The 24,938-nt window shown below is 46.6% G+C and overlaps 2 protein-coding genes across 3 annotated transcripts in view; both read right to left on the minus strand.

The window, feature by feature from the left end:
• Nucleotides 1-17,100, minus strand: part of LOC112237824 (ephrin-B2) — a 110,356-nt gene extending 93,256 nt beyond the window's left edge. The window contains exon 1 of the mRNA XM_042328294.1: nt 15,817-17,100. Coding sequence (XP_042184228.1) covers nt 15,817-15,977 — 161 coding nt within the window. The 5' untranslated portion in view covers nt 15,978-17,100. The remainder of the gene's footprint in view (nt 1-15,816) is intronic.
• Nucleotides 17,101-18,119: 1,019 nt separating this feature from the next.
• si:dkey-111f13.5 lies at nt 18,120-24,851 on the minus strand. Of its 2 annotated transcripts, XM_024403690.2 has the most exons (7): nt 24,679-24,851; nt 24,466-24,551; nt 23,431-23,612; nt 22,027-22,272; nt 20,410-20,537; nt 19,227-19,296; nt 18,120-18,716 (listed from the first exon to the last, which is right to left on the minus strand). In XM_024403690.2, exons 2-7 carry the CDS (start codon nt 24,545-24,547, stop codon nt 18,561-18,563), a joined length of 864 nt encoding a protein of 287 aa, XP_024259458.1. In that variant the 5' UTR covers nt 24,548-24,551; nt 24,679-24,851; the 3' UTR covers nt 18,120-18,560. The 2 variants fall into 2 exon arrangements, with proteins under 2 accessions (XP_024259458.1, XP_024259457.1); XM_024403689.2 differs by having other exon boundaries at nt 24,466-24,849.
• Nucleotides 24,852-24,938: the final 87 nt, after the last annotated feature.

Consider the following 24,938-nt stretch of genomic DNA (forward strand, 5'->3'; position numbering starts at 1 on the left):
GAGATAAAGAGAGAGATAAAGAGAGAGGTAGAGAAAGAGAGAGAGATAAAGAGAGAGGTAGAGAGAGAGAGATAAAGAGAGAGAGAGAGATAAAGAGAGAGAGAGATAAAGAGAGAGAGAGAGAGAGATAAAGAGAGAGAGAGAGAGTGAGAGAGAGAGAGAGAACAAAGAAAAAGAACAGAGCAATTTAAAACGTATAAACCTTATCGACTGCCAACTCTGTGTAACATGATAGAGGGGAGGATATGGGAAAGAAGGACATTTCCACTGGCCTGGTATGGTGGAGGAAGGGGGGAAGACAGAAGGAAGGAGTAGTGAAGGGAGAAAACAGAAGGAAGAGGGAAGGAAAAGTGAAGGGAGAAGACAGAAGGAAGGAGAAGTGAAGGGAGAAGACAGAAGGAAGAGGGAAGGAAAAGTGAAGGGAGAAGACGGAAGGAAGGAGAAGTGAAGGGAGAAGACGGAAGGAAGGAGAAGTGAAGGGAGAAAACAGAAGGAAGAGGGAAGGAAAAGTGAAGGGAGAAGACGGAAGTAAGGAGAAGTGAAGGGAGAAGACAGAAGGAAGAGGGAAGGAAAAGTGAAGGGAGAAGACGGAAGGAAGGAGAAGTGAAGGGAGAAAACAGAAGGAAGAGGGAAGGAAAAGTGAAGGGAGAAGACAGAAGTAAGGAGTAGTGAAGGGAGAAGACGGAAGGAAGGAGAAGTGAAGGGAGAAAACAGAAGGAAGAGGGAAGGAAAAGTGAAGGGAGAAGACGGAAGTAAGGAGTAGTGAAGGGAGAAGACAGAAGGAAGAGGGAAGGAAAAGTGAAGGGAGAAGACGGAAGTAAGGAGTAGTGAAGGGAGAAGACGGAAGTAAGGAGTAGTGAAGGGAGAAGACAGAAGGAAGAGGGAAGGAAAAGTGAAGGGAGAAGACAGAAGGAAGGAGAAGTGAAGGGAGAAGACAGAATGAAGAGGGAAGGAAAAGTGAAGGGAGAAGACAGAAGGAAGGAGAAGTGAAGGGAGAAGACGGAAGTAAGGAGAAGTGAAGGGAGAAGACGGAAGTAAGGAGTAGTGAAGGGAGAAGACAGAAGGAAGAGGGAAGGAAAAGTGAAGGGAGAAGACAGAAGGAAGGAGAAGTGAAGGGGGAGAAGACGGAAGGAAGGAGAAGTGAAGGGAGAAGACGAAGGAAGGAGAAGTGAAGGGGAAGACAGAAGGAAGAGGGAAGGAGAAGTGAAGGGGCAAAACAGAAGGAAGAGGGAAGGAGAAGTGAAGGGGGAAGACAGATAGAAGGAGAAGTGAAGGGGGAAGACAGATAGAAGGAGAAGTGAAGGGGGAAGACAGAAGGAAGGAGAAGTGAAGGGAGAAGACAGAAGGAAGAGGAAAGGAGAAGTGAAGGGGGAATCAGAAGGAAGATGAAAGGAGAAGTGAAGGGGGAATCAGAAGGAAGATGAAAGGAGAAGTGAAGGGGGAATCAGAAGGAAGGAGAAGTGAAGGGGGAAAACAGAAGGAAGATGAAAGGAGAAGTGAAGGGGGAATCAGAAGGAAGATGAAAGGAGAAGTGAAGGGGGAATCAGAAGGAAGGTGAAAGGAGAAGTGAAGGGGGAAAACAGAAGGAAGATGAAAGGAGAAGTGAAGGGGGAATCAGAAGGAAGGAGAAGTGAAGGGGGAAAACAGAAGGAAGATGAAAGGAGAAGTGAAGGGGGAATCAGAAGGAAGGAGAAGTGAAGGGGGAATCAGAAGGAAGGAGAAGTGAAGGGGGAATCAGAAGGAAGGAGAAGTGAAGGGGGAATCAGAAGGAAGGAGAAGTGAAGGGGGAATCAGAAGGAAGGAGAAGTGAAGGGGGAAAACAGAAGGAAGATGAAAGGAGAAGTGAAGGGGGAATCAGAAGGAAGGAGAAGTGAAGGGGGAAAACAGAAGGAAGATGAAAGGAGAAGTGAAGGGGGAATCAGAAGGAAGGAGAAGTGAAGGGGGAAAACAGAAGGAAGATGAAAGGAGAAGTGAAGGGGGAATCAGAAGGAAGGAAAAGTGAAGGGGGAAAACAGAAGGAAGATGAAAGGAGAAGTGAAGGGGGAATCAGAAGGAAGGAGAAGTGAAGGGGGAAAACAGAAGGAAGATGAAAGGAGAAGTGAAGGGGGAAAACAGAAGGAAGAGGGAAGGAGAAGTGAAGGGGGAAGACAGAAGGAAGAGGGAAGGAGAAGTGAAGGGGGAAAACAGAAGGAAGAGGGAAGGAGAAGTGAAGGGGGAAGACAGAAGGAAGAGGGAAGGAGAAGTGAAGGGGGAAAACAGAAGGAAGAGGGAAGGAGAAGTGAAGGGGGAAGACAGACGGAAGAGGGAAGGAGAAGTGAAGGGGGAAGACAGAAGGAAGAGGGAAGGAGAAGTGAAGGGGGAAAACAGAAGGAAGAGGGAAGGAGAAGTGAAGGGGGAAGACAGACGGAAGAGGGAAGGAGAGGTGAAGGGGGAAACAGAAGGAAGGAGAAGTGAAGGGGGAAGACAGAAGGAAGAGGGAAGGAGAAGTGAAGGGGGAAACAGAAGGAAGGAGAAGTGAAGGGGGAAAACAGAAGGAAGGAGAAGTGAAGGGGGAAAACGGAATGAAGGAGAAGTGAAGGGGGAAAACAGAAGGAAGAGGGAAGGAGAAGTGAAGGGGGAAAACAGAAGGAAGGAGAAGTGAAGGGGGAAAACAGAAGGAAGGGGGAAGGAGAAGTGAAGGGGGAAAACAGAAGGAAGGAGAAGTGAAGGGGGAAAACAGAAGGAAGGGGGAAGGAGAAGTGAAGGGGGAAAACAGAAGGAAGAGGGAAGGAGAAGTGAAGGGGGAAAACAGAAGGAAGAGGGAAGGAGAAGTGAAGGGGGAAACAGAAGACAGAAGGAAGGAGAAGTGAAGGGGGAAACAGAAAGAAGAGGAAAGGTTGAGGTGAAGGGGGAAGACAGAAGGAAGAGGGAAGGAAAATTGAAGGGGGAAGACAGAAGGAAGGAGAAGTGAAGGGGGAAGACAGAAGGAAGGAGAAGTGAAGAGGGAAGACAGAAGGAAGGAGAAGTGAAGGAGGAAGACAGAAGGAAGAGGGAAGGAGAAGTGAAGGGGGAAGACAGACAGAAGGAAGAGGGAAGAAGAAGTGAAGGAGGAAGACAGAAGGAAGAGGGAAGGAGAAGTGAAGGGGGAAGACAGACAGAAGGAAGGAAGAGGGAAGAAGAAGTAAGACAGAAGGAAGGAGAAGTGAAGGGGGAAGACAGACAGAAGGAAGGAAGAGGGAAGAAGAAGTAAGACAGAAGGAAGAAGAAGTGAAGGAGGAAGACAGAAGGAAGAGGGAAGGAGAAGTGAAGGGGAAAGACAGACAGAAGGAAGAGGGAAGAAGAAGTGAAGGAGGAAGACAGAAGGAAGAGGGAAGGAGAAGTGAAGGGGGAAGACAGACAGAAGGAAGGAAGAGGGAAGAAGAAGTAAGACAGAAGGAAGGAGAAGTGAAGGAGGAAGACAGAACGAAGGAGAAGTGAAGGAGGAAGACAGAAGGAAGAGGGAAGGAGAAGTGAACCGGGGAATAGTAAGTAGAGGCAGACCAATTTAGCAGAAGAGAGAGGTTAAGAATAAGTTAGAAGTGTATGTGTGTGAGAAAGTGTGTTTGTCTGTGTGTGTGTGCATATGTGATGTGTGTGTATGTGTGTGTGTGTGGCCTTTCAGCAAGGCACTGAGGGGGAGCTCTTTTGTTGATGGGGAGGAGAGGGGGGAGAAAGGAGGGAGTGAAAGGTAGAATAAGAAGTGAGTGATACGCTACTGAAGGAGAGGGGTGCGCCTCCAAGGAAATGTAACTCCTCCAGTTGGACTTTGGCCAGCACTGGGAGCAATAAAAAAAATGAATATGTGTGTGTGTGTGTGTGTGTGTGTATATGTTAGTGCTTACCACAAGACAGGCGGACAAAGAGAAAGAGAGAAAACGTCAAAAGAGAAAAACCAGCTCGCTCCATACCTCCAGGCATGCATAGTAAGATGTGGGTGTAAGTTTGTGCGTCTGTCTGTCTGTCTGTGTGTGTGTGTATGTGTGTGTGTGTAAGCAGCCAGAGGATCTGATTTAATCCTGTTGGTGGAGCAACCTCTATACAAGACGGATCTTGTTATGGAGTTGTCGTGGACAACAAAGACTGTGTTCACAGTCTATGGCAATGTCTTCTTTTCCCATTCCAACGTGTTGTACACAGAGACCTAACATCCTGGTCACTGGCGCTACTATGCAGAGTCGAGAACCTCTGTCCTTGCATTATTCTCTCCCTCTTTCACTCCATTATCTTCATAGCCGACTAACAACAACCGTTCCCGACAACATTTTGTACACAGACACCTTGCATCCAGGGTCATATTCATTAGTGCACACCAAACAAAAATGTTTTGCAACGGAAAAAGGAAACACCTAGTCAGGTAGTTCAGATACCGTAAAGCTTAAATTAATAGCCCAGCGTTTATTTTCTTAAATCACTGAACACAACAGGCTCTTATGAGAGTCAGGCGTCCCTGTCCTTAATGCACACAGCTTTTGCTCATTTGCATAGTTAATTGTTAATTCCAGCATTCACTTCCAGCATTTTAATCAATTTCTTAATTTCCTGCACTAATGTGTTATCATTTAGACACTGGCACGTGTTTTCTGTTTATGTATGCCTCTATAAAAAATAAGAATAATTCCTTGACAATAATTATTCTCCTCTTTGACTGTGCATGTTCTGCTGTTCTTATTACTTACCACTAGAGGGCGATTGGTACATTTCTCGGGTTCTGTAATCCCGAAGTTGTTGACTTGTTTTGTGCTTGCCAGTTAGCTAGCAGTTCTCAGCTGTTAGAAGCCAACGGCTAGCAGTGTCTTTCTAGCGATGAAAATGGATGATTGACATAATTGTTTTGAGTAGTTACTGAATTATTTAAAGATGCACTATTCAGAAATTGCTCTGCCATTTCCTAATTTTAGTTTGTGACAAAACAAGCAAGTACAGTGTAGAGAATCATTTTACCATCTAAACCTTTGTGAAATATATTTTCCAGAACCAAAAATGTTGTATTTTCAGCTGTTTGAAGCTGATGCAAAAATTTTACTTAAAAATGGGAAGCATAGAAATAGTGCACATAGAACAGATCTATCACTTTTTAGATGTGCTTTCAATGAGAATGACAGATCTATAACTCACATTTTTATGTTACATACTGCAACTTTAATGTAACAAATGAAACATTAAACCTCGTAAACAATTCATTTAGGCTATTTGAGACTCAGTGCCTAATTGAAGTTTCATGGTAGTCCCTCCCTGTTTCAATCTGTTTTCTTCTGTTTGGTGCCTAAGGAACAGAACCCTGATCACTAAGGATACTATACTGAGTGGAGTTTGTGTAGTCTAAGCCCTCAGAAATAGGCTAGCTAGCTAGACAAGGTCATGGTTTCCCTTCAAAGTGCTGTAGATGTGGTCTAATGGTCTGGCCAGATGGACTGAAGGGAACTGAATTCATACAGGCTGTCCCTATGCCAGTGGGTTCTAGTTACGAACACATGGACACAGAGACGGTGGTATGAAGTAGTATTGAAGACGCATTCCTGGATCTTAAGCACTTACAAACTCGTAACATATCGTACAAACTGGAATCCGTAACATATCATACGAATTTGCAACAACAACAAAAAACGCAGTGTACAATTAATTGTTGACAATTTTCAGGGACCCGTTTGGGCTCGTGAGCACCACTTTGAAAACTACTGGCTGAAAGGATACAAAAGCCCTGGAGTATCACATGAACCTGTATGAATAGCAGTAAGTAGAGTATAAATCAGGAAGAAGTGTTATGAGGGTTAAAAGATAACAGTAATAGGAGAAGGAGAAGGCTGGGGTAGTATGGCCAAGCAGTATCATAGCCTCTTCCCGTATTATAGCTGTGTGCTGTGGTCAACTCTGTGCGTGTGTGTGTGAGATATTGTGAAGAATGTGTCTTCGGCTGTGTTAATGGCACACAGGAAGAAGCTCTCAGGGTGATGATGATCAATTGGCCATCACTCACTATCTGGGTCACGACACATCAGACCACAGCCCCTTCACCCCTCTGCTAACTCTCCTCTACTCCCACTTTCTCCATTCCTCTCTCCCTCCCCAGTCAATCACCGGCCTCTCCTCCTCTCTCTCTCGCCACCAGTGCCAGACCTCATGTCCTCATCCACCCCTCTCTCTCTCTCTCTCCCTCCTCCTCCTCCCCAAAGAGTCAGTAAGCACTGTCAGTTACTGTGTTACTGTGACATGATTCAGCTGGCTAGGTCAGGATAAACATTCCCATTGCTCTCTGACACACAAACGTGCGCGCACACACACACACACACACACACACACACACACACACACACACACACAAGCGCACTCATACACAGTTGCCAAAAGAGATAAACATAAAACATGTTTGACTAAAACTGACATGAATAAACACAGAACTGAGCACTTCTGTTAGGAACAGACAAAGGTTGTCTCTCAAATGGCACCCTATTCCCTATATAGTGAACAACAATTCCCTATGGGCCTTGGACAAAAGTAGTGCACTAAATAGTGTGCCATTTCAAACACAGCCAAAGTTTGTGGGTGAAAAGAGACCATTTGACGCCACTAGCTCAAAGACAGACAGGAACTGTTTTGAATAGATCTAGTTTCTCAGGAATGGGAGATAACAGAATAACTGTGGCTTTATCCATTGCTTTGTGTTTATGTGCTTTTCTGCATAACTTTGAGCCAGGCATGCAAATGAAGGCCTCGCCTTACCAAGCTGAGGGGGATAGGAACACACCTTGGTTGGAACACACACACAAACAGGTACTGACACACACACACACACACACACACACAGAGGTGATAATTGGGGCGGCAGGGTAGCCTAGTGGTTAGAGAGTTGGACTAGTTTTATTTATTTATTTATTTTATTTCACCTTTATTTAACCAGGTAGGCTAGTTGTGAACAAGTTCTCATTTGCAACTGCGACATGGCCAAGATAAAGCATAGCAGTGTGAACAGACAACAGAGTTACACATGGAGTAAACAATTAACAAGTCAATAACAAAGTAGAAAAAATAAAGTCTATATACAGTGTGTGCAAATGGCTTGAGGAGGTAGGCAATAAATAGGCCATAGGAGCGAATAGTTACAATTTAGCAGATTAACACTGGAGTGATAAATGATCAGATGAACATGGGCAGGTGGAGATACTGGTGTGCAAAAGAGCAGAAAAGTAAATAAAATAAAAACAGTATGGGGCTGAGGTAGGTAAATTGGGTGGGCTATATAACGATGGACTATGTACAGCTGCAGCGAACGGTTAGCTGCTCAGATAGCAGATGTTTAAAGTTGGTGAGGGAGATAAAAGTCTCCAGAAGGTTGCAAGTTCAAACCCCCAAGCTGACAAGGTACAAATCTGTCGTTCTGCCCCTGAACAGGCAGTTAACCCACTGTTCCTAGGCCAGTTAACCCACTGTTCCTAGACCAGTTAACCCACTGTTCCTAGGCCAGTTAACCCACTGTTCCTAGTTAACCCACTGGCCAGTTAACCCACTGTTCCTAGACCAGTTAACCCACTGTTCCTAGACCAGTTAACCCACTGTTCCTAGGCCAGTTAACCCACTGTTCCTAGACCAGTTAACCCACTGTTCCTAGACCAGTTAACCCACTGTTCCTAGGCCAGTTAACCCACTGTTCCTAGGCCAGTTAACCCACTGTTCCTAGGCCAGTTAACCCACTGTTCCTAGGCCAGTTAACCCACTGTTCCTAGGCCAGTTAACCCACTGTTCCTAGGCCAGTTAACCCACTGTTCCTAGGCCAGTTAATCCACTGTTCCTAGACCAGTTAACCCACTGTTCCTAGGCCAGTTAACCCACTGTTGCTAGGCCAGTTAACCCACTGTTCCTAGGCCAGTTAACCCACTGTTCCTAGGCCGTCATTGAAAATAAGAACTTGTTCTTAACTTACTTGCCTAGTTAAATAAAGGTCAAATAAAAATAAATAATTGTAATCCAGGCCACAGGTCTGTGGGGTCAGGTCTGTGGGGTCAGGTCTGTGGGGTCAGGTCTGTGGGGTCAGGTCTGTGGGGTCAGGTCTGTACATCTTAGCATCTGTAGGAGGAGGAAGAGCAAGAGGGAGGAGGAGAGGAAGGAGTAGGAGAGGAAGGAGTAGGAGGAGACGGGGGAGGAGGAGAGGAAGGAGTAGGAGGAGACGGGGAGGAGGAGAGGAAGGAGTAGGAGGAGACAGGGGAGGAGGAGAGGGGAGGAGGAGAGGAAGGAGTAGGAGGAGACGGGGGGAGGAGGAGAGGAAGGAGTAGGAGGAGACAGGGGAGGAGGAGAGGAAGGAGTAGGAGGAGACAGGGGAGGAGGAGAGGAAGGAGTAGGAGGAGACGGGAGGAGGAGAGGAAGGAGGAGATGGGGGAAGGAGGAGGAGAGGGAGGAGGAGAGGAAGGAGGGGGAGGAGGAGCAGGAGGACGATTGCCCTGTGGTCAATCCCAGACCAGCTCAGCCCAGCCGTGGTGAGGCCAGGCCACTCATTAGCTTGGTTCACACTGTCCCCTCTAAGCAGGATCATCCCCCCTCACGGAGGCATTTGGTCTGGCTCAGAGAGGACCGGCGGACTGGGAGGCTGGGGTGGGGTTGACAGAGGGGCCACGTGCTGAGAGCGGATCCTAGATCAGAGGAAACCTGGGGCGATTTGGGGGGCACCACCCCTTGCCCCTGTCTCCCCTCTCTCCCCAACTCTCCTACACACACCCAGGCCAAGGCCGATTAGCTTTGTTTAACCAGTGGATCAGGAGGATCAGAATCGTAGATCTCAGTGGGCCAGCCTGCTGATCTAAAGGCCATGTGGATGGATATTATTGTGTTGCACCTCAGGGCACTGCTCTTCATCCAGATGTACTGGAGAGCAGAGAGAGCCCCCATTGCTTTTCACTGTGTGTGTGAGCACGCAGTCCACCAGTCCCCTATAACTGTAGAGAGACCATTCTGCCAGTCTGTCTGTTACAGGTGGAGATCTTCTCATATTGTGATTTTGACAGTTACTCAGCTAAGTACCCGGGGACTGAAACCTATACAACTAGTGAACCTAAAGAACCACAATGTATCAGACTACCATTCATTCCTGAAACCTCATGTGGTGTGTGTGTGTGTCTGGGCTTCTGACATGCTGTCTGGGCATTGTGTGTGTTGGACTCTCACTTCACACACACAGTGGCTGTGATATATGAAGCCCACACACTCACACGCTTCAAAGGGGTAGTTAAGTAAGGTCGTCTGAGTATTCAGTGTAATGCACAGTGTGTGTGTGTGTGTGTGTGTGTTTTGTGTGTTTGTGTGTGACAGACATGTCCATGTGTGTGTCTGCCTGCTTGATCTCATAACCCAGGGAGCAGAGAGACAGAAAAGGACACCCCACTACTACCCTGCCTACCTGCCCTCCCTGGCTGGCTACCCGCCTGGCTGGCTACCTTACTAGTTTCTCTCTCAGTGAGCCAGCTGTGTAGTGTAGTGGCTAGCCTGTTCTTTTCTGCCACATCAGCTGAAAGCTCTATTCATATCTCCCGACGCTTTCGGCTCGTAAACTCTCTCTCACACAGAACTTGGCCTTTTCAGTTAGAGGAGCAAAAACAAGTGCCTGCTGCTGAGGATGCTTCACTGTGCAGCTAGGAGACAAGCAGCTCCCCATACTCTGCCTTTCTCCCTGAGTTTCTTCCTCTTCTCTCTCTATCTGCCTCTCCTCCCTCCAGTGAACTCCAAGCTCCTACCCTTTTCTTCTTTATCCCCCTATTAAACTTAACAGTAGATATTCGCTAATCATTTTTGCCCCAGGATCCGTGTGACTAAGCTTACTGCTTCTTATACACTCCTATCCACACAACAGAAATCCCTCAATGGAAAATACATCCTTCCTTTTTAGGGAAACGTAAGGGTGGATTTATGGTTGAATTAAGGTTTGATTGTACCCATACAAATAGTCACTAATTCACCATAAAGTACATTAATAATATAACCTACAGTAACAATCTCCCCCCACCCCCACGCCCCCTCCCGATTACACTTTCAGCAACCTTTCTGTTTTCAGATCCTGTTGTGTTTTCATTTCTTACTTGAAACACTTAGCCTAGTTAACCAGCCTTTTATTCGGCATTAAATTAGCAGACGATTCATTCATTATTGAGAATCTGGAAGCAGTCGAGGGGAGACACCCACCCACACACACACGTTTACAATGACCTACACTCTTAGAAAAGGTTCCAAAAGGGTTCTTGGGCTGTCCCCATAGGAGAACCATTTTCAGTGCCAGGGAGAACCCTTCTTTTACACCCTCTGTGGAAATGGTTACACATGGAATCCAAAAGGGTTCTGGTATGGGGACTGCTGAAGAACCCTTTTAGGTTAGAGAGATAGGGAGAGAGAGACCGGGAGAGAGAGACGGAGATAAAGACGGGGAGAGAGAGACAGGGAGAGAGAGACAGGGAGAGAGAGACAGGGAGAGAGAGACAGGGAGAGAGAGACAGGGAGAGAGAGACAGGGAGAGAGAGACAGGGAGAGAGAGACCGGGAGAGAGAGACCGGGAGAGAGAGACAGGGAGAGAGAGACAGGGAGAGAGCAGACTGATTTAGGCTGATAGACCAGACCAGCTCAAGAGGCATGCAACCCTCAAACCCTTTAACAACTCCCAATCTGATCGTACGCATTGGAGCATCCAAAACCCTAGCATAGGCTAAAATCATATCACATCTAATGAAGCCATTTATCTTCTACTGTGTGTGTGTGTGTGTGTGTGTGTGTGGTAGACACATGCATCTCCAAGGGTGGTGCACTCTCTGTACAGAGACCCAGCCAATGTGACCCAACGCCATCGGCCTGATGTTTGTGTGTGTGTGTGTGTTTGTGTGTGTGTGTGTGTACAGCATTAGCGACCAGCTTCCCTTCCAGTCCCACTCCTAACTCACGGAGAGTAATAACAGATTCGATCTTTCATTAGCCCAGCGTGTAGTTGATAATGGGAGATGCTGAGATAGGAATAAAGGTGTGTGTGTGTGTGTGTGTGTGTGTTAAGTGTGTCTGGGATAAGGATAATGTATGTCTAGGGGAGATTCTCACAAGGTGATCGTTCTGGTTCAATTCCTGTTCCTTAAAGTATAACGTGTACTGGCACTTGTGTCTTAACGCATATCGATTCACGTACATTTTTGAGTCATTCCAATTTGAATCCTCTTGACTCCACCCTCCTCTCTGTTCTTCCCTCAACTTCTCATTCACTCACCCTTTTTTCTGTCTCTAACCTTTCCCTATGTTCCATCCATCCAACCCCTCGTCCCCTTCCTTCAATCTCTTCCTTCACCTACCTTTCCCCTTGTTCCATCCATCCAAACCCTCGTCCCCTTCCTTCACCTACCTTTCCCCTTGTTCCATCCATCCAACCCCTCGTCCCCTTCCTTCACTCTCTTCCTTCACCTACCTTTCCCCTTGTTCCATCCATCCAACCCCTCGTCCTCTTCCTTCACTCTCTTCCTTCACCTACCTTTCCCCTTGTTCCATCCATCCAACCCTCTCGTCCCCTTCCTTCACCTACCTTTCCCCTTGTTCCATCCATCCAACCCCTCGTCCCCTTTCTTCACCTACCTTTCCCCTTGTTCCATCCATCCAACCCCTCGTCCCCTTCCTTCACCTACCTTTCCCCTTGTTCCATCCATCCAACCCCTCGTCCCCTTCCTTCACCTACCTTTCCCCTTGTTCCATCCATCCAACCCCTCGTCCCCTTCCTTCACCTACCTTTCCCCTTGTTCCATCCATCCAACCCCTCGTCCCCTTCCTTCACCTACCTTTCCCCTTGTTCCATCCATCCAACCCCTCGTCCCCTTCCTTCACCTACCTTTCCCCTTGTTCCATCCATCCAACCCCTCGTCCCCTTCCTTCACCTACCTTTCCCCTTGTTCCATCCATCCAACCCCCCCTCGTCCCCTTCCTTCACCTACCTTTCCCCTTGTTCCATCCATCCAACCCCTCGTCCCCTTCCTTCACCTACCTTTCCCCTTGTTCCAGCCATCCAACCCCTCGTCCCTTTCCTTCACCTACCTTTCCCCTTGTTCCATCCATCCAAACCCTCGTCCCCTTCCTTCACCTACCTTTCCCCTATGTTCCATCCATCCAACCCCTCTTCCCCTTCCTTCACTCTCTTCCTTCACCTACCTTTCCCCTTGTTCCATCCATCCAACCCCTCGTCCCCTTCCTTCACCTACCTTTCCCCTTGTTCCATCCATCCAACCCCTCGTCCCTTCCTTCACCTACCTTTCCCCTTGTTCCATCCATCCAACCCCTCGTCCCCTTCCTTCACCTACCTTTCCCCATGTTCCATCCATCCAACCCCTCGTCCTCTTCCTTCACCTACCTTTCCCCTTGTTCCATCCATCCAACCCGTCGTCCCCTTCCTTCACCTACCTTTCCCCTTGTTCCATCCATCCAACCCCTCGTCCTCTTCCTTCACCTACCTTTCCCCTTGTTCCATCCATCCAACCCCTCGTCCTCTTCCTTCACCTACCTTTCCCCTTGTTCCATCCATCCAACCCCTCGTCCTCTTCCTTCACCTACCTTTCCCTATGTTCCATCCATCCAACCCCTCTTCCCCTTCCTTCACTCTCTTCCTTCACCTACCTTTCCCCTTGTTCCATCCATCCAAACCCTCGTCCCCTTCCTTCACTCTCTTCCTTCACCTACCTTTCCCCTCGTTCCATCCATCCAACCCCTCGTCCCCTTCCTTCACCTACCTTTCCCCTTGTTCCATCCATCCAACCCCTCTTCCCCTTCCTTCACTTCTTCCTTCACCTACCTTTCCCCTTGTTCCATCCATCCAACCCCTCTTCCCCTTCCTTCACTCTCCTTTCCTTCACCTACCTTTCCCCCTCGTTCCATCCATCCAACCCCTCGTCCTCTTCCTTCACCTACCTTTCCCTATGTTCCATCCATCCAACCCCTCGTCCTCTTCCTTCACCTACCTTTCCCTATGTTCCATCCATCCAACCCCTCTTCCCCTTCCTTCACCTACCTTTCCCTATGTTCCATCCATCCAACCCCTCGTCCTCTTCCTTCACCTACCTTTCCCTTGTTCCATCCATCCAACCCCTCGTCCCCTTCCTTCACCTACCTTTCCCTATGTTCCATCCATCCAACCCCTCGTCCCCTTCCTTCACCTACCTTTCCCTTGTTCCATCCATCCAACCCCTCGTCCCCTTCCTTCACCTACCTTTCCCTATGTTCCATCCATCCAACCCCTCGTCCTCTTCCTTCACCTACCTTTCCCTTGTTCCATCCATCCAACCCCTCGTCCTCTTCCTTCACCTACCTTTCCCTATGTTCCATCCATCCAACCCCTCGTCCTCTTCCTTCACCTACCTTTTCCTATGTTGCAACCATTCCACCTTTTTCAATACATCCATCCAGCACCCCTCCCTCTCTCCCTCCCTCATTCCCCAGCTCCCTTCTCTGACCTACCTTTAGTCACCGAGTGTCCCCTGCTGTGTAGCTGTATAATTAGTGCCTGAATGTGACACGTTTTTAATTTGCCACGTCTAGTCACTGCGCTCTGAGAGGAGTGAGAGAGCGAGACAGAGAATGACAGGAAGAGAGAGAGGCTTGAAAAAGTGTGACAGGAGAGAGAGACAGAAGGTAAGAGGGAGAGCGGTGAGAGTGGAATGGACAAGAGGATGGAAATAGACAAGAGACTGGGAGAGAAAGAAAGAGGTAGAGAATGAGAGAGAGAGTGAGGCAACGAGTCCATGAAAAGTCCATGAAAAAACAGGCCAATGTAACTTGAAGAAGAGATTGACACGTGTAGAGATGGAGGAGGGCAGCGGGGGAGTTGGATAATGTAGAGGTGAACACCCTAAACATCAAAGCAGCGAAATGAGGGATGGTCTTCAGGATAACTCATCACAGTCACCAGTACATTTGCTAGAAAGCCAAAATGTGGACCATGCATATGCACTCCATGTGAATGCATTACTTTATTCAGGCTTTACATGGCAGTACGTGGTCATTTTGACAGTATACAGGAAATATAGTGTGTGTTGGGAAAGTGGGGGTTCTTCTTCTCTTAAACACTTGTCAACGAGTAATAACTTGTGTAATCACCATGTTTCAAACATGTAACAACATGACTTTTTATTTTGTGCGATGAAGTAAAACGTTGGGTCTATTTCTCCTGTGACTCTCTCTTTCCATTTAAGGAAGTGTGAAAGGGTAGCGAGTGTGAACATCGCCACGGTTTCCCATTACTTACATTTTACATTAGTTCTAGACATAGCTCTACTTACCTCACAAATGAAGGTAACAGAACTTAGAAGTGACAAGTCAATTGAATTAGAGCACAATCGCATACTCAAGCATTAGGCCCACTCACAAAGTACTCCCATTGCTGCCCCTCCACTCCTTCGATGAAAACCACCCTCCATTGTCCAAGGCTGATGTTCCCATCAGATTACTACGCCCACTGCTGACGAAGACTCTGCGTGCATATCAAATGCCACCCTATTCCCTATGTAGTGGACTACAAAGTGAAGAGGGAGATATTCGGGACGCAAAGCCTCATTAGGGGCTTCTGCCAAGAGCTACAACGGCAGAGCCGTGCAGAATTAGATCTCTCCTCGCTGTAGCATCTGTTGAAGGAAAAAGAGGCCCCGGAGTAGCCCAGTCCACGGACCACATGGGCGCATTAAAAACCTATTCATCTTAAAAACAGCCCTCGGCATCTGTAGCTGGGCCTAATAGCCGCGCATAACCTAGATTCCGTTCCAGACTGAGACCAGCTATGGAGTCTTGAGGTTTGAGTAGGCTACCTACCACACACGCCATCGGGTGTCAATTTAGACGCACGGAAATTGGCGGAGGTGTGAGGAAACTGACGGAAGGTGGTCTCGGTTGTTAGGCAAAGTAGCTAATGGGAGGTGTTTCAAATGACATTTCTCACCTAATGGACGTTCCTTTTTCCAGAGGGACAAATGCAAATGATTTGAATGTGTTCAGGGCAGGCAGCCTCTACTGTTAATCAATGTCAACTTGGCCTACAAGGCTACACGATTTCTAGACCACTAAGATGAATATGGTTTTATTATTCAGAGTCTATTTATATTCCTATAGCCTATAGAATTGAATCTCACCCAGAAATGACATCGGCCTAGATGACAGTAGCAAAAACAAAGTTCATGCACATTAACTACAATGTAACAACCAAACAAATGCAAATAGATAATTGACACAGAATTTTGATTTCAATGCCTGATTGCAATAGATAGGCTTGATCACTGTTTCCCAAACTTGGTCCTGGGGCCCTCCCTGGGTGCACCTTTTGGTTTTCACCCTACCACTACACAGCTGATTAGAATAAACTCATCATCAAGCTTTGATGATTTGAATCAGCTGTGTAGTGCTCGGGCAATAACCAAAACATGAACGCTATTGGGGCACCAGGAGTTCAGGAAACACTGCTCTATGATGAGGGAAACGAATTTCATGCCTCGAAAGGGAAAATCGTTTTCGAAATGCTGTCGTAAAATCCCTCAACACACACACACAATACAAAACTGGCATTTACGAGCCTGAGTCACATAAAAGCACATAACTTCTTTAGCCTTAGATAACGAGAGAGAGAGAGAGACAGAAAAAAGAGAGAGAGAGAGAGAGAGCTACAGTTGTATAGGCCTGGAGTTATTGCACACCCTTCTCCAAACTTCGTTGAGAGCTTTAAATGTCCACATAATAAAGAGAGGTCTGTAATTATCGTTTACAAAAGACTAGAAGGTAAACATCACATAGGCTGCACCGCAAGGCTTTACTTTCCACTCTTACCTTTTGTTCAATGAATTCCAGTAGATAGGCTCCATGTTGCTCGCCGCCGTCCCCAGTAAATCCATTAAGATTATCAGCAGAAAACCCAGTCTACTCCCACTTCTCAGATGCGCCATTGCAACCACACTAACCCGATTATTTACCCCCATTTCAAAATACATGTGATATTTTCTATGAGGATGGAGATGGGGGACTTTCAAAACAAAGACTATAGCCGTGAAGGCTATAGGTGAGTCACTCAATGCGTGAATATGAGATATCGTGCCTTGGGCAACCGCCTGGATATAAACTGAAAATAGAAGAGAAAATGCGTAATTGACACTGAACTATGACAGATAAAAGTTGCTCTATCCGTGACAGCTGGACGACAATATAGGCTGCGTCCTGCGTAAATCGAGAATATTGTCTGTGCGTGTCCAGGAGAAATACTATGCAAATCCCATGACTTTCTGATTATTTTGTCATTAGTCCCTATTTTTTCTCCTCAATGCGATGTCCACTGGCCCGTGCACAACTTCCCTTCTTACTCAAAAAGAAATCCCGTTAAAAGAATTCTAGTGGTATTTATGTTGCGTGTTGGTCTTAGCTATAATTGTTTTTCCCAAACAATGTTCCCTTGTTGTCTGCGCCGATTCTGTTGGGCTTCTCTCCCATTCCTTCTTTTTTTAAACGGATTTTCCAGCAATATAGAAAGGGTACTTTGCTTTTTTAAAATCGAGATAGAAGCGCTAATGTTGTGTTTAAAAATGGAAGAGGATTTTCTCCCGTTTAGAACAGAAGCTCCATCCCCATAAGGACGCGTTGATGCTTGCTGCTCTGTGGATTTGTCATTGCGCGGTCTGGTCCCCGCTCACTCCTTGTTCTTTCTCTTCTCTTCCAATTAGTAAATCCGAGATCCTATCCCAAATGATTTGTAAATGCGACTGGCGAATAAACCTCGGTTAATGTTGACATCCAAGAACCAACTTATCACAGAACAAATAAAAACACTTGACTAGAAAGATAACTGAAGACTAGAACATCTCCAGCCTATTCAACTTTCAACTAACCAGAGGAATATGAAGAAAATAACACTTGGAATAATAAATAGACGTTTAACATAGGCTATATCCTTATGTTATAGACTAGCCGGTCTGGCGTGGCGAGTCATTTGGAATATAGATAGCTTCCCTTCTCCGTCAATGTTTTCCATTCGATAGCCTATCTCCCCCGTCTCACTAGTTCAAATTCCCACTCGTTTGACTTGCCTAACGCTCGGAGCGCATTGACAGACTGCCTGCTTGTTTGGGAAAAGGGGAGGGCAAATGGGAGGTGTATGCTCGAATGAAAAAAAAGACCCATCTCCCGACTGGCAGGCGAACTAAAGGAGCGGAAAACTCCTTTCGTTTTTTTTTTTTTTTTTTTTGGGGGGGGTCGAGTCGGTTTCACTCAATGTATATATCAGCCTCCTTCCCCTCTCCTTGTGGGGGGTGGCAGCCGCTCTGGACCCCGAGCCGAGACACGCAGGGCAAACTCGGACTCAGTCTCTCCTTTCGGTCGGTCTTTTCTGCCTCTTTCAAAGAAAGATTCCCCTTTCTCTGCTTCATCTGTTCGCATACTCCAGCAAACAGTCGCTCACACTGACCATCATGCACGACAAATGCTGCGATTCCTTGGTGAGACAATTTGTTAAAGATTGGTGAAAGGTCTCGAGCGCCCCCAGTGTGTATTTCTTCTGGTTCACAAAGTGGTAGCCTATTCTAGACATAGCCTATTTGGGATTTTATGAGAGAAAATGACAGGTCTCTCTCTAATTATTATTGTATAATAACTGTTCATTGACAGCCAAATTCGGAAAATGTGTTCAGAAATGTATTATGTTAGGTGAATGTGATTCTAATTCGGACAAGTGTCCCAAGGCCTCTGACCCTGGTCATTCCCCAGATTCCCACCCATATTTTTCACTCTCTTTGCTTTGACATTGTTGAAAAATTATAGCCTAAGCAATAACTTCCAATACTAACAGTTGAAAGAGCCGTTTGATTTGACGATGTGCAGAGCACTGCGGGCGACAGGCACCTCGGTGGCCGCACACTATTGTTTACAGTGGGGCCCTACTCGCCAAGAGAACAGACGGGGCTACATGCCATCTGACTGTCAAGTAGGGACCAAAACCTTGCCTGCACTGTCGCCCGGTGGTTAGATATGTAACTGCATGTCATGTCCTGCATGACATTACTGTGGAATTACATGGCAACTAGGCAAGTCAGTTAAGGACAAATGTTTATTTACAATGACGGCCTAAACCAGGCCAAACCCGGACGACGCTGGGCCAATTATGCGCCGCCCTATGGGACTCCCAATCAGGTCCGGTTGTGATACAGCCTGGATGACAATATGAACATGATCTAACAAAATGTATGCTAATTTCTTGGTTCTGAAATAAGCTTGTATACATTCTCCGAACAGATTAAACTAAGATGATAAGACCACATATTCAAATGTTATCAGTTTATTGCCGAATACATGTGACCTTCATGCCCAATATGGACACATTCCTGATGATGGCAGACCAGAGAGGCATCTGTGAGTTCAACTGGTAAGGAGTTGGGTGAAGTTGCTCCTAAACATTGATCTAATGTCAGTGTTGAATTCTTCCACATAATAGTTAATATCAGGATGGGGAATAATAATCGGATCCTAGATCTGTGCACACCAGGCAACAGCAATGTTGTAGCTGTAGGTAGCAAGATGTCTGTGCATCATCAGGTAAAGTGTTGTGTGTTGATGACATCATCCGTCTGGACCGCCACGTCTGTATAGCCAGGTTCTCTGCCCAGGCGACGGAGCTTCAGCAGGTAGTCAGAGTGGAGGGAGGACTCTGTCAGATCCACAAACTGTCTGTAACTACACTGTAACCTCTGACAGAGAGAGAGAACGGGAGACGGAAAGAGTGGTAGAAAGAGACGGAGGGATAGAGAGAGCGTTGAGAGTGAATGGTAGCGGGAGAGAGAGAGAGATGATGAAAAAGAGACGGTGGGTGTTCAAATCTATGGTTTTATATTTTATATGAGAAGGCCAAACTGAGAAAAAGTAGGGAGATCTAATGAGAGAATGGATGGCTTGAGATTCACAAATACAACCCAAAATGAACATAGTGGATGTGGTCACAAACAAAGGGCAAAGAGACAAAATGTTTGACACAAAACAAAAGTCAGGGGATGAGCTGGCACCGAACACAAGGCTTCTGCTCCGGCTCAGAGAGAGAGAGGGTAGGATGGCTGGAGTTCACATGTGCATGTTATGGATGGAGAGAGGGGAAAGTGTGTGAGAGAGAGAGGACTGCAGCTTGCTCATGTGGCCCATTGTGGATGTGGGTGGTAGTTTAGTGGTGTTCATTTATTCATGATGACCTCATTAAGTGTGCTGACCTTAAACTCTGTCTCATATCTCATCCTCTCCCCTGTGACTCTGGCCAGACCCTGCTCCAGCTGCCTGTACCTAACACCACACACAGAGACAGACAGGGAGGGAAGGAGACAAGGCCAAAACACATGAGAGGGAGTACACACACACACACACAGAGAGAGAGAGAGATACATTGCCAAAAACATGGACACACATACACACATTGCAAAACATGACGCAGACAAACACCGCAAGGCATGACACACAACGGCACGCATACACACACACATTTATATTACCAAGGCATGACACACAACGGCACGCATACACACACACATTTATATTACCAAGGCATGACACACAACGGCACGCATACACACACACATTTATATTACCAAGGCATGACACACAACGGCACGCATACACACACACATTTATATTACCAAGGCATGACACACAACGGCACGCATACACACACACATTTATATTACCAAGGCATGACACACAACGGCACGCATACACACACACATTTATATTACCAAGGCATGACACACAACGGCACGCATACACACACACATTTATATTACCAAGGCATGACACACAACGGCACGCATACACACACACATTTATATTACCAAGGCATGACACACAACGGCACGCATACACACACACATTTATATTACCAAGGCATGACACACAACGGCACGCATACACACACATTCATATTACCAAGGCATGACACACAACGGCACGCATACACACACACCTTCATATTACCAAGGCATGAGAAACACACAATAATAGACATCACAGGAGGTTGGTGGTACCTAAATTGGGGAGAACAGGCTCATGACAACGACTGGAGCAGAATGAGTGGAAAGGTATCAACAACATCAAACACAAGGTTTCCATGTGTTTGATGCCATTCCATTTGTTCCATTCCAGCCATTATTATGAGCCGTCCTCCCCTCCGCAGCCTCCACTGCCACACATACACAATGTGTGAAGAGAGGGCATGCAAGGGCATACACACTATGGAGAATGACAGAGAAGTAGTCATGTAGGCAGGTATGCAGGAGGGAGAGGAATGCATACAGGGAATGCAGAGCAGAGCGATGGAGAGATAGGGATGAAGGAGGAGGAGGAATGGCTCAGCGTTAGTGAGTCCCATGCACATTGTGTGTGTGCATGTGTAGACATTCTTGCCGGCTTTGCATTAGAGCGAGTTCCACAGTATGTCTGTCCTGGAGAATCTGTAGGTCCTTCTGTGCCTCTCTTTCACACTGCTGTCGCACACACACCTCTGTTTCCCGAACAAGCCTCTTCACATTCTCCTGAAAAAGAAAGAGAGAGAGACTGCATGCAGAATTCTGCAAAAAATATCCTCTGTGTACAACGTAAAACACCAAACAATGCATGCAGAGCAGAACTAGGCCAATACCCGCTAATTATCTAAATCTAGAAAAGAGCTGTTAAATTCTACAACCACCTAAAAGGAAGCGATTCCCAAACCTTCCATAACAAAGCCATCTCCTACAGAGATATGAACCTGGAGAAGAGTCCCCTAAGCAAGCTGGTCCTGGGGCTCTGTTCACAAACAGACCCCACAGCGGCCCAGGACAACAACACAATTAGACCCAACCAAATCATGAGAAAACAAAAAGATAATTACTTGACACGTTGGAAAGAATTAACAAACAAAACTGAGTAAGCTAGAATGCTATTTGGCCCTAAACAGAGAGTATCTAGTGGCAGAATACCTGACCACTGTGACTGACCCAATCTTAAGGAAAGCTTTGACTATGTACAGACTCAGTGAGCATAGCCTTGCTATTGAGAAAGGCCGCCATAGCCGGTCTTCTCTTGAGAGCCAGGTCTGCCTATGTGCACACTGTCCACAAAATTAGGTGGAAACTGAGATGCACTTCCTAACCTCCTGCCAAATGTATGACCATATTAGAGACACATATTTCCCTCAGATTATACAGATCCACAAAGAATTTGAAAACAAATTTTGATAAACTCTCATATCTACTGGGTGAAATACCAGTGTGCCATCACAGCAGCAAGATTTGTGACCTGTTGCCACAAGAAAAGGGCAACCAGTGAAGAACAAACACCATTGTAAATACAACCCATATTTATGTTTATTTATTTTCCCTTTTGTACTTTAACCATTTGTACATCATTACAACACTGTATATAGACATAATAAAATATCTTATTTTGTAACTTTATGAGTGTAATGTTTACTGTACATTTTTCTTGTTTCTTATTTCACTTATGTATATTATCTACTCCACTTGTTTTGGAAATGTTAACATGTGTTTCCTATGACAATAAAGCCCCTTGAATTGAAATTGAATTGGAGTGAAATATTACAAGCTGTAGTGTACACACACACACACACACACACACACACACACACACACACACACACACACACACACACACACACACACACACACACACACACACACACACAGCTAAGCTTGTGGGGACACACATTTCAGTCCCATTCAAAATCGTATTTTCCCTAACCCCTAAATCTAACCCGTTCACTTACCCTAAACCAAAAACCTAACCTAACCTAACCTTAGCCCTAGCTCCTCACCCTAAAACTAATCCTAGCTCCTGACCCTTAATGTAATTCTAACCCTAATTCTAACCCCCTAGAAATAGCATTTGACCTCGTGGGGACTAACACGACATTTCCCCAGCTGGTCCAATGTTTGTTTGTTTACTACTCGTGTTGACTTCTGGTCCCCACAAGAATAGATAAACACGTCCACACACACACACACACTTTTTGATATCCCCCACCTGTACTTTTGCCTCCATGGCCTCTACTTCTCTCTGTCTCTCCTCTTCCACCTCTCTCTGCATCTCAGCCCTCATCCTTCCGCAGGTCTCCTCCACCGCCAGCCTCATCTCCCTCTCGATCTCCTCCCGCAGCCCCACACAGCGCTCCGCAAACTGGGCCTGCTGCTCTACCCGCTCCCCCTGCCTCTGCTCGGCCTCCAGCCTCTCCCTTGCCAATAAGGCCTCTTTGAAGCACACCTGCAGACACTTGGGAGGGAATAAGGGAGAGAGGGAGAGAGAGAATAAGGGAGGGAAATATAAAGCGATGGTGGTCAAAAGGAAGGTAAGGAGGAATGGAGTGAGGGAGGGAAAGAAAGATGAAAGGAAGAAGGGATGAAGGGAGGATTGGAAAGAGGGATGGATGGATGGAGAGAGGGAGTGAAATAAAGAGAGACTGAAGGTGGTCAGAATTGGCACTGTGCTCAGTGGTTTGTGGTAGTACGCCTCAGGGCTGGTGAGGAAGAGTGTGATCTTAGGGTTGGCTGCTGTACCTTTCCCTAAAGTGCAATTATAGAATCCATTACTCCAGCTAGGGCCTCTAAACTTTCAGCCATAGGTCCTATATGCCAGGCCTCACCTGCATACAGGAGACTCCACAGCCACTTCAAAAGGCCCTGTTTATCATAACTATATATTGCTAGATGGAATAGAGAGAGCAGGGAGTGGAGAGCGAGGGAGGGGGAGATGGGTAGAGAGGGAGGGGGAATTTGGGGAGAGAGGGGGAGATGGGGAGAGACTGAGGCAGAGGGAGGGAGGGGAGGGAGTCAGGGAGGGAGGTAGGGAGGGAGGGAGGGAGGGAGGGAGGGAGGGAGGGAGGGAGGGAGGGAGGGAGGGAGGGAGGGAGGGAGGGAGGGAGAGATGAAGCGAAGCATGCTGAATTACTTATTCTTTATGTATGAGAACATATTGGAAATTCAAATCTGGAGCAGTGGAATCCTGGTCTGAGTTAGTGTATGATGTATAGTTTAATGTGTGGTTTATAGTGATACCTTACATCTCTACGGTATGTTAATCAAGGTGGGTGTTTCACAGGGATATCCAACACATCTGGATTGAATGAGGTGAGGTCAGAGGAGTGCTGATGAGAGAGAAACCTTGTGTGTGTCATCTTTTCCTGGATTCTCACAGTGTGTGTATAGCAGGATATAGAGCTAACAAGTGCCAATTACCCTCACCTTCAGTGTAAGCAAGGGGAAATGTGTACATCAATCACATCTAAAGCATTGGACATGGAAGAAAGAGAGACAAGAGAACATTTAGGTAGATGAAAAATGGCATTGAGGAGCTATGAAATGTGCTGTGCAAAGATGACTTGACCATTGAAATATTTATTTTTCAACCATGGTGTCTTAGTGTGCGTTTCACCTCTTCCTGTTGTTTCAGTGACTTCTCTTTATCCTCCTCTGCCCTCTGCAGAAATACTGCCATCCAGGGGGACTGTGTGGCCCCCACCTCTGGCTGCTCGGAGTGGGGGGAGAAAGAGGATGGCCCTGGGTCCTGGCTGGTGCTTGTAGAGGTGGACGGAGGGAGAAAATACTCTCCCAGACCTGTTAGGACCAATAACCAACAGCAGTCTCAGTACTCCTATAGAACAAGGTCCGACAACTCCGGTCCTGCAGGGCCACTGTTAGTGCAGGGTGTTGTTCCAGCCCAGCATTAACACACCAAGCCTGTTATAACATTACAAACCCTCCAGGACCATATATCCCACCCCTGCCATTGAATCAAACTTGGATATTCTAAATCTGTGGAAAATTACTTTTAAATATGACATCAATGTCACAAGTCCTCAGTGACAGAAAATCTATTCCCTCCATTGCCCCTCTCCTTAAAGAGAGGAGCAGAGCAATGAGAGAGAAACACCATACATTTACAATTCCACCTCCAGATATGCATAAACCTCTTTCTCCATGTAGAATTACCCTGTGTCAAACTGAAGTGTATGGGTGTGTGATGTGTGTGTTCTCTGAGTACTTTCTACCTAGGATTAGATGCTCCAACAGAGGGCGGCCATTTGAATAATTGTTTTCAACTTTCTTTCTCAACGTCAAAATGCCAGTTCACTTTACGTTGCTACTTGCCTGATATTCCCCACTTGGACGACAAGGGTTTCTGACTATAGACTGTGGAGGCAGGCAACCAAAGCCTCTGTGCATTTGCAAATAACAAACTGACTGCACTCAAGCAAATACACTAACAAAAGTGTCATGGCATGAAGGTAGAAAATGTCCCTCATTGTTTGCACTATTTTTATGGAGGTTGCCTTGAAGTGAGAGAAAGTGAAAGAAATCAAGAAAGTGAGAGGAACAATACGTGTCAAATGACAATACGTGTCATTCAGGAACTGAAGTAGCCCATTTTATACTGTGTTGTTAGTTGAGCGTTGCGTTTGAGTCTCACCCAGGATGTGTGTGTGGAGGAGCCTCTGTGTGGAGAGGCTGGTCCGGTTCAGCATCCTCTGTAGAGGCCCCATGTCAGACATGCTCCTACCCCACGAACAAGAGCACAGACCCCTTAGACTGGATAGATGACCCCCTTCTTATTCCCTACCTTTGGCTGGATAGATGAACATAGCCTCCCTACTCACTGTTTGACTGCTACTGGAATACTCACTGTTGACACTGAAGACCACACCACTGATTCACTCCTCTCTTTCTGCACTAACGCCCGCTCACCCTTTCTGTTTCACACTCTCTTTCTGTCTCGCACCCCACTTCTCTCACTAGGCTCGTCCCTTATTCTAAAACGGTCGCTTAGCAACGCGCACAACAACAAAAAGGTGCGGCTCTTCAACCTGGCACTTCGCTCTATTTATACCCGGGGTTTTATACCCGCGGTTTTACAGTGCGCATTTGTAATGAGGGTATGCTCGA

Source organism: Oncorhynchus tshawytscha, linkage group LG10, assembly GCF_018296145.1.
Source record: "Oncorhynchus tshawytscha isolate Ot180627B linkage group LG10, Otsh_v2.0, whole genome shotgun sequence".
In the NCBI taxonomy this organism is placed as follows: Eukaryota; Metazoa; Chordata; class Actinopteri; order Salmoniformes; family Salmonidae; genus Oncorhynchus; species Oncorhynchus tshawytscha.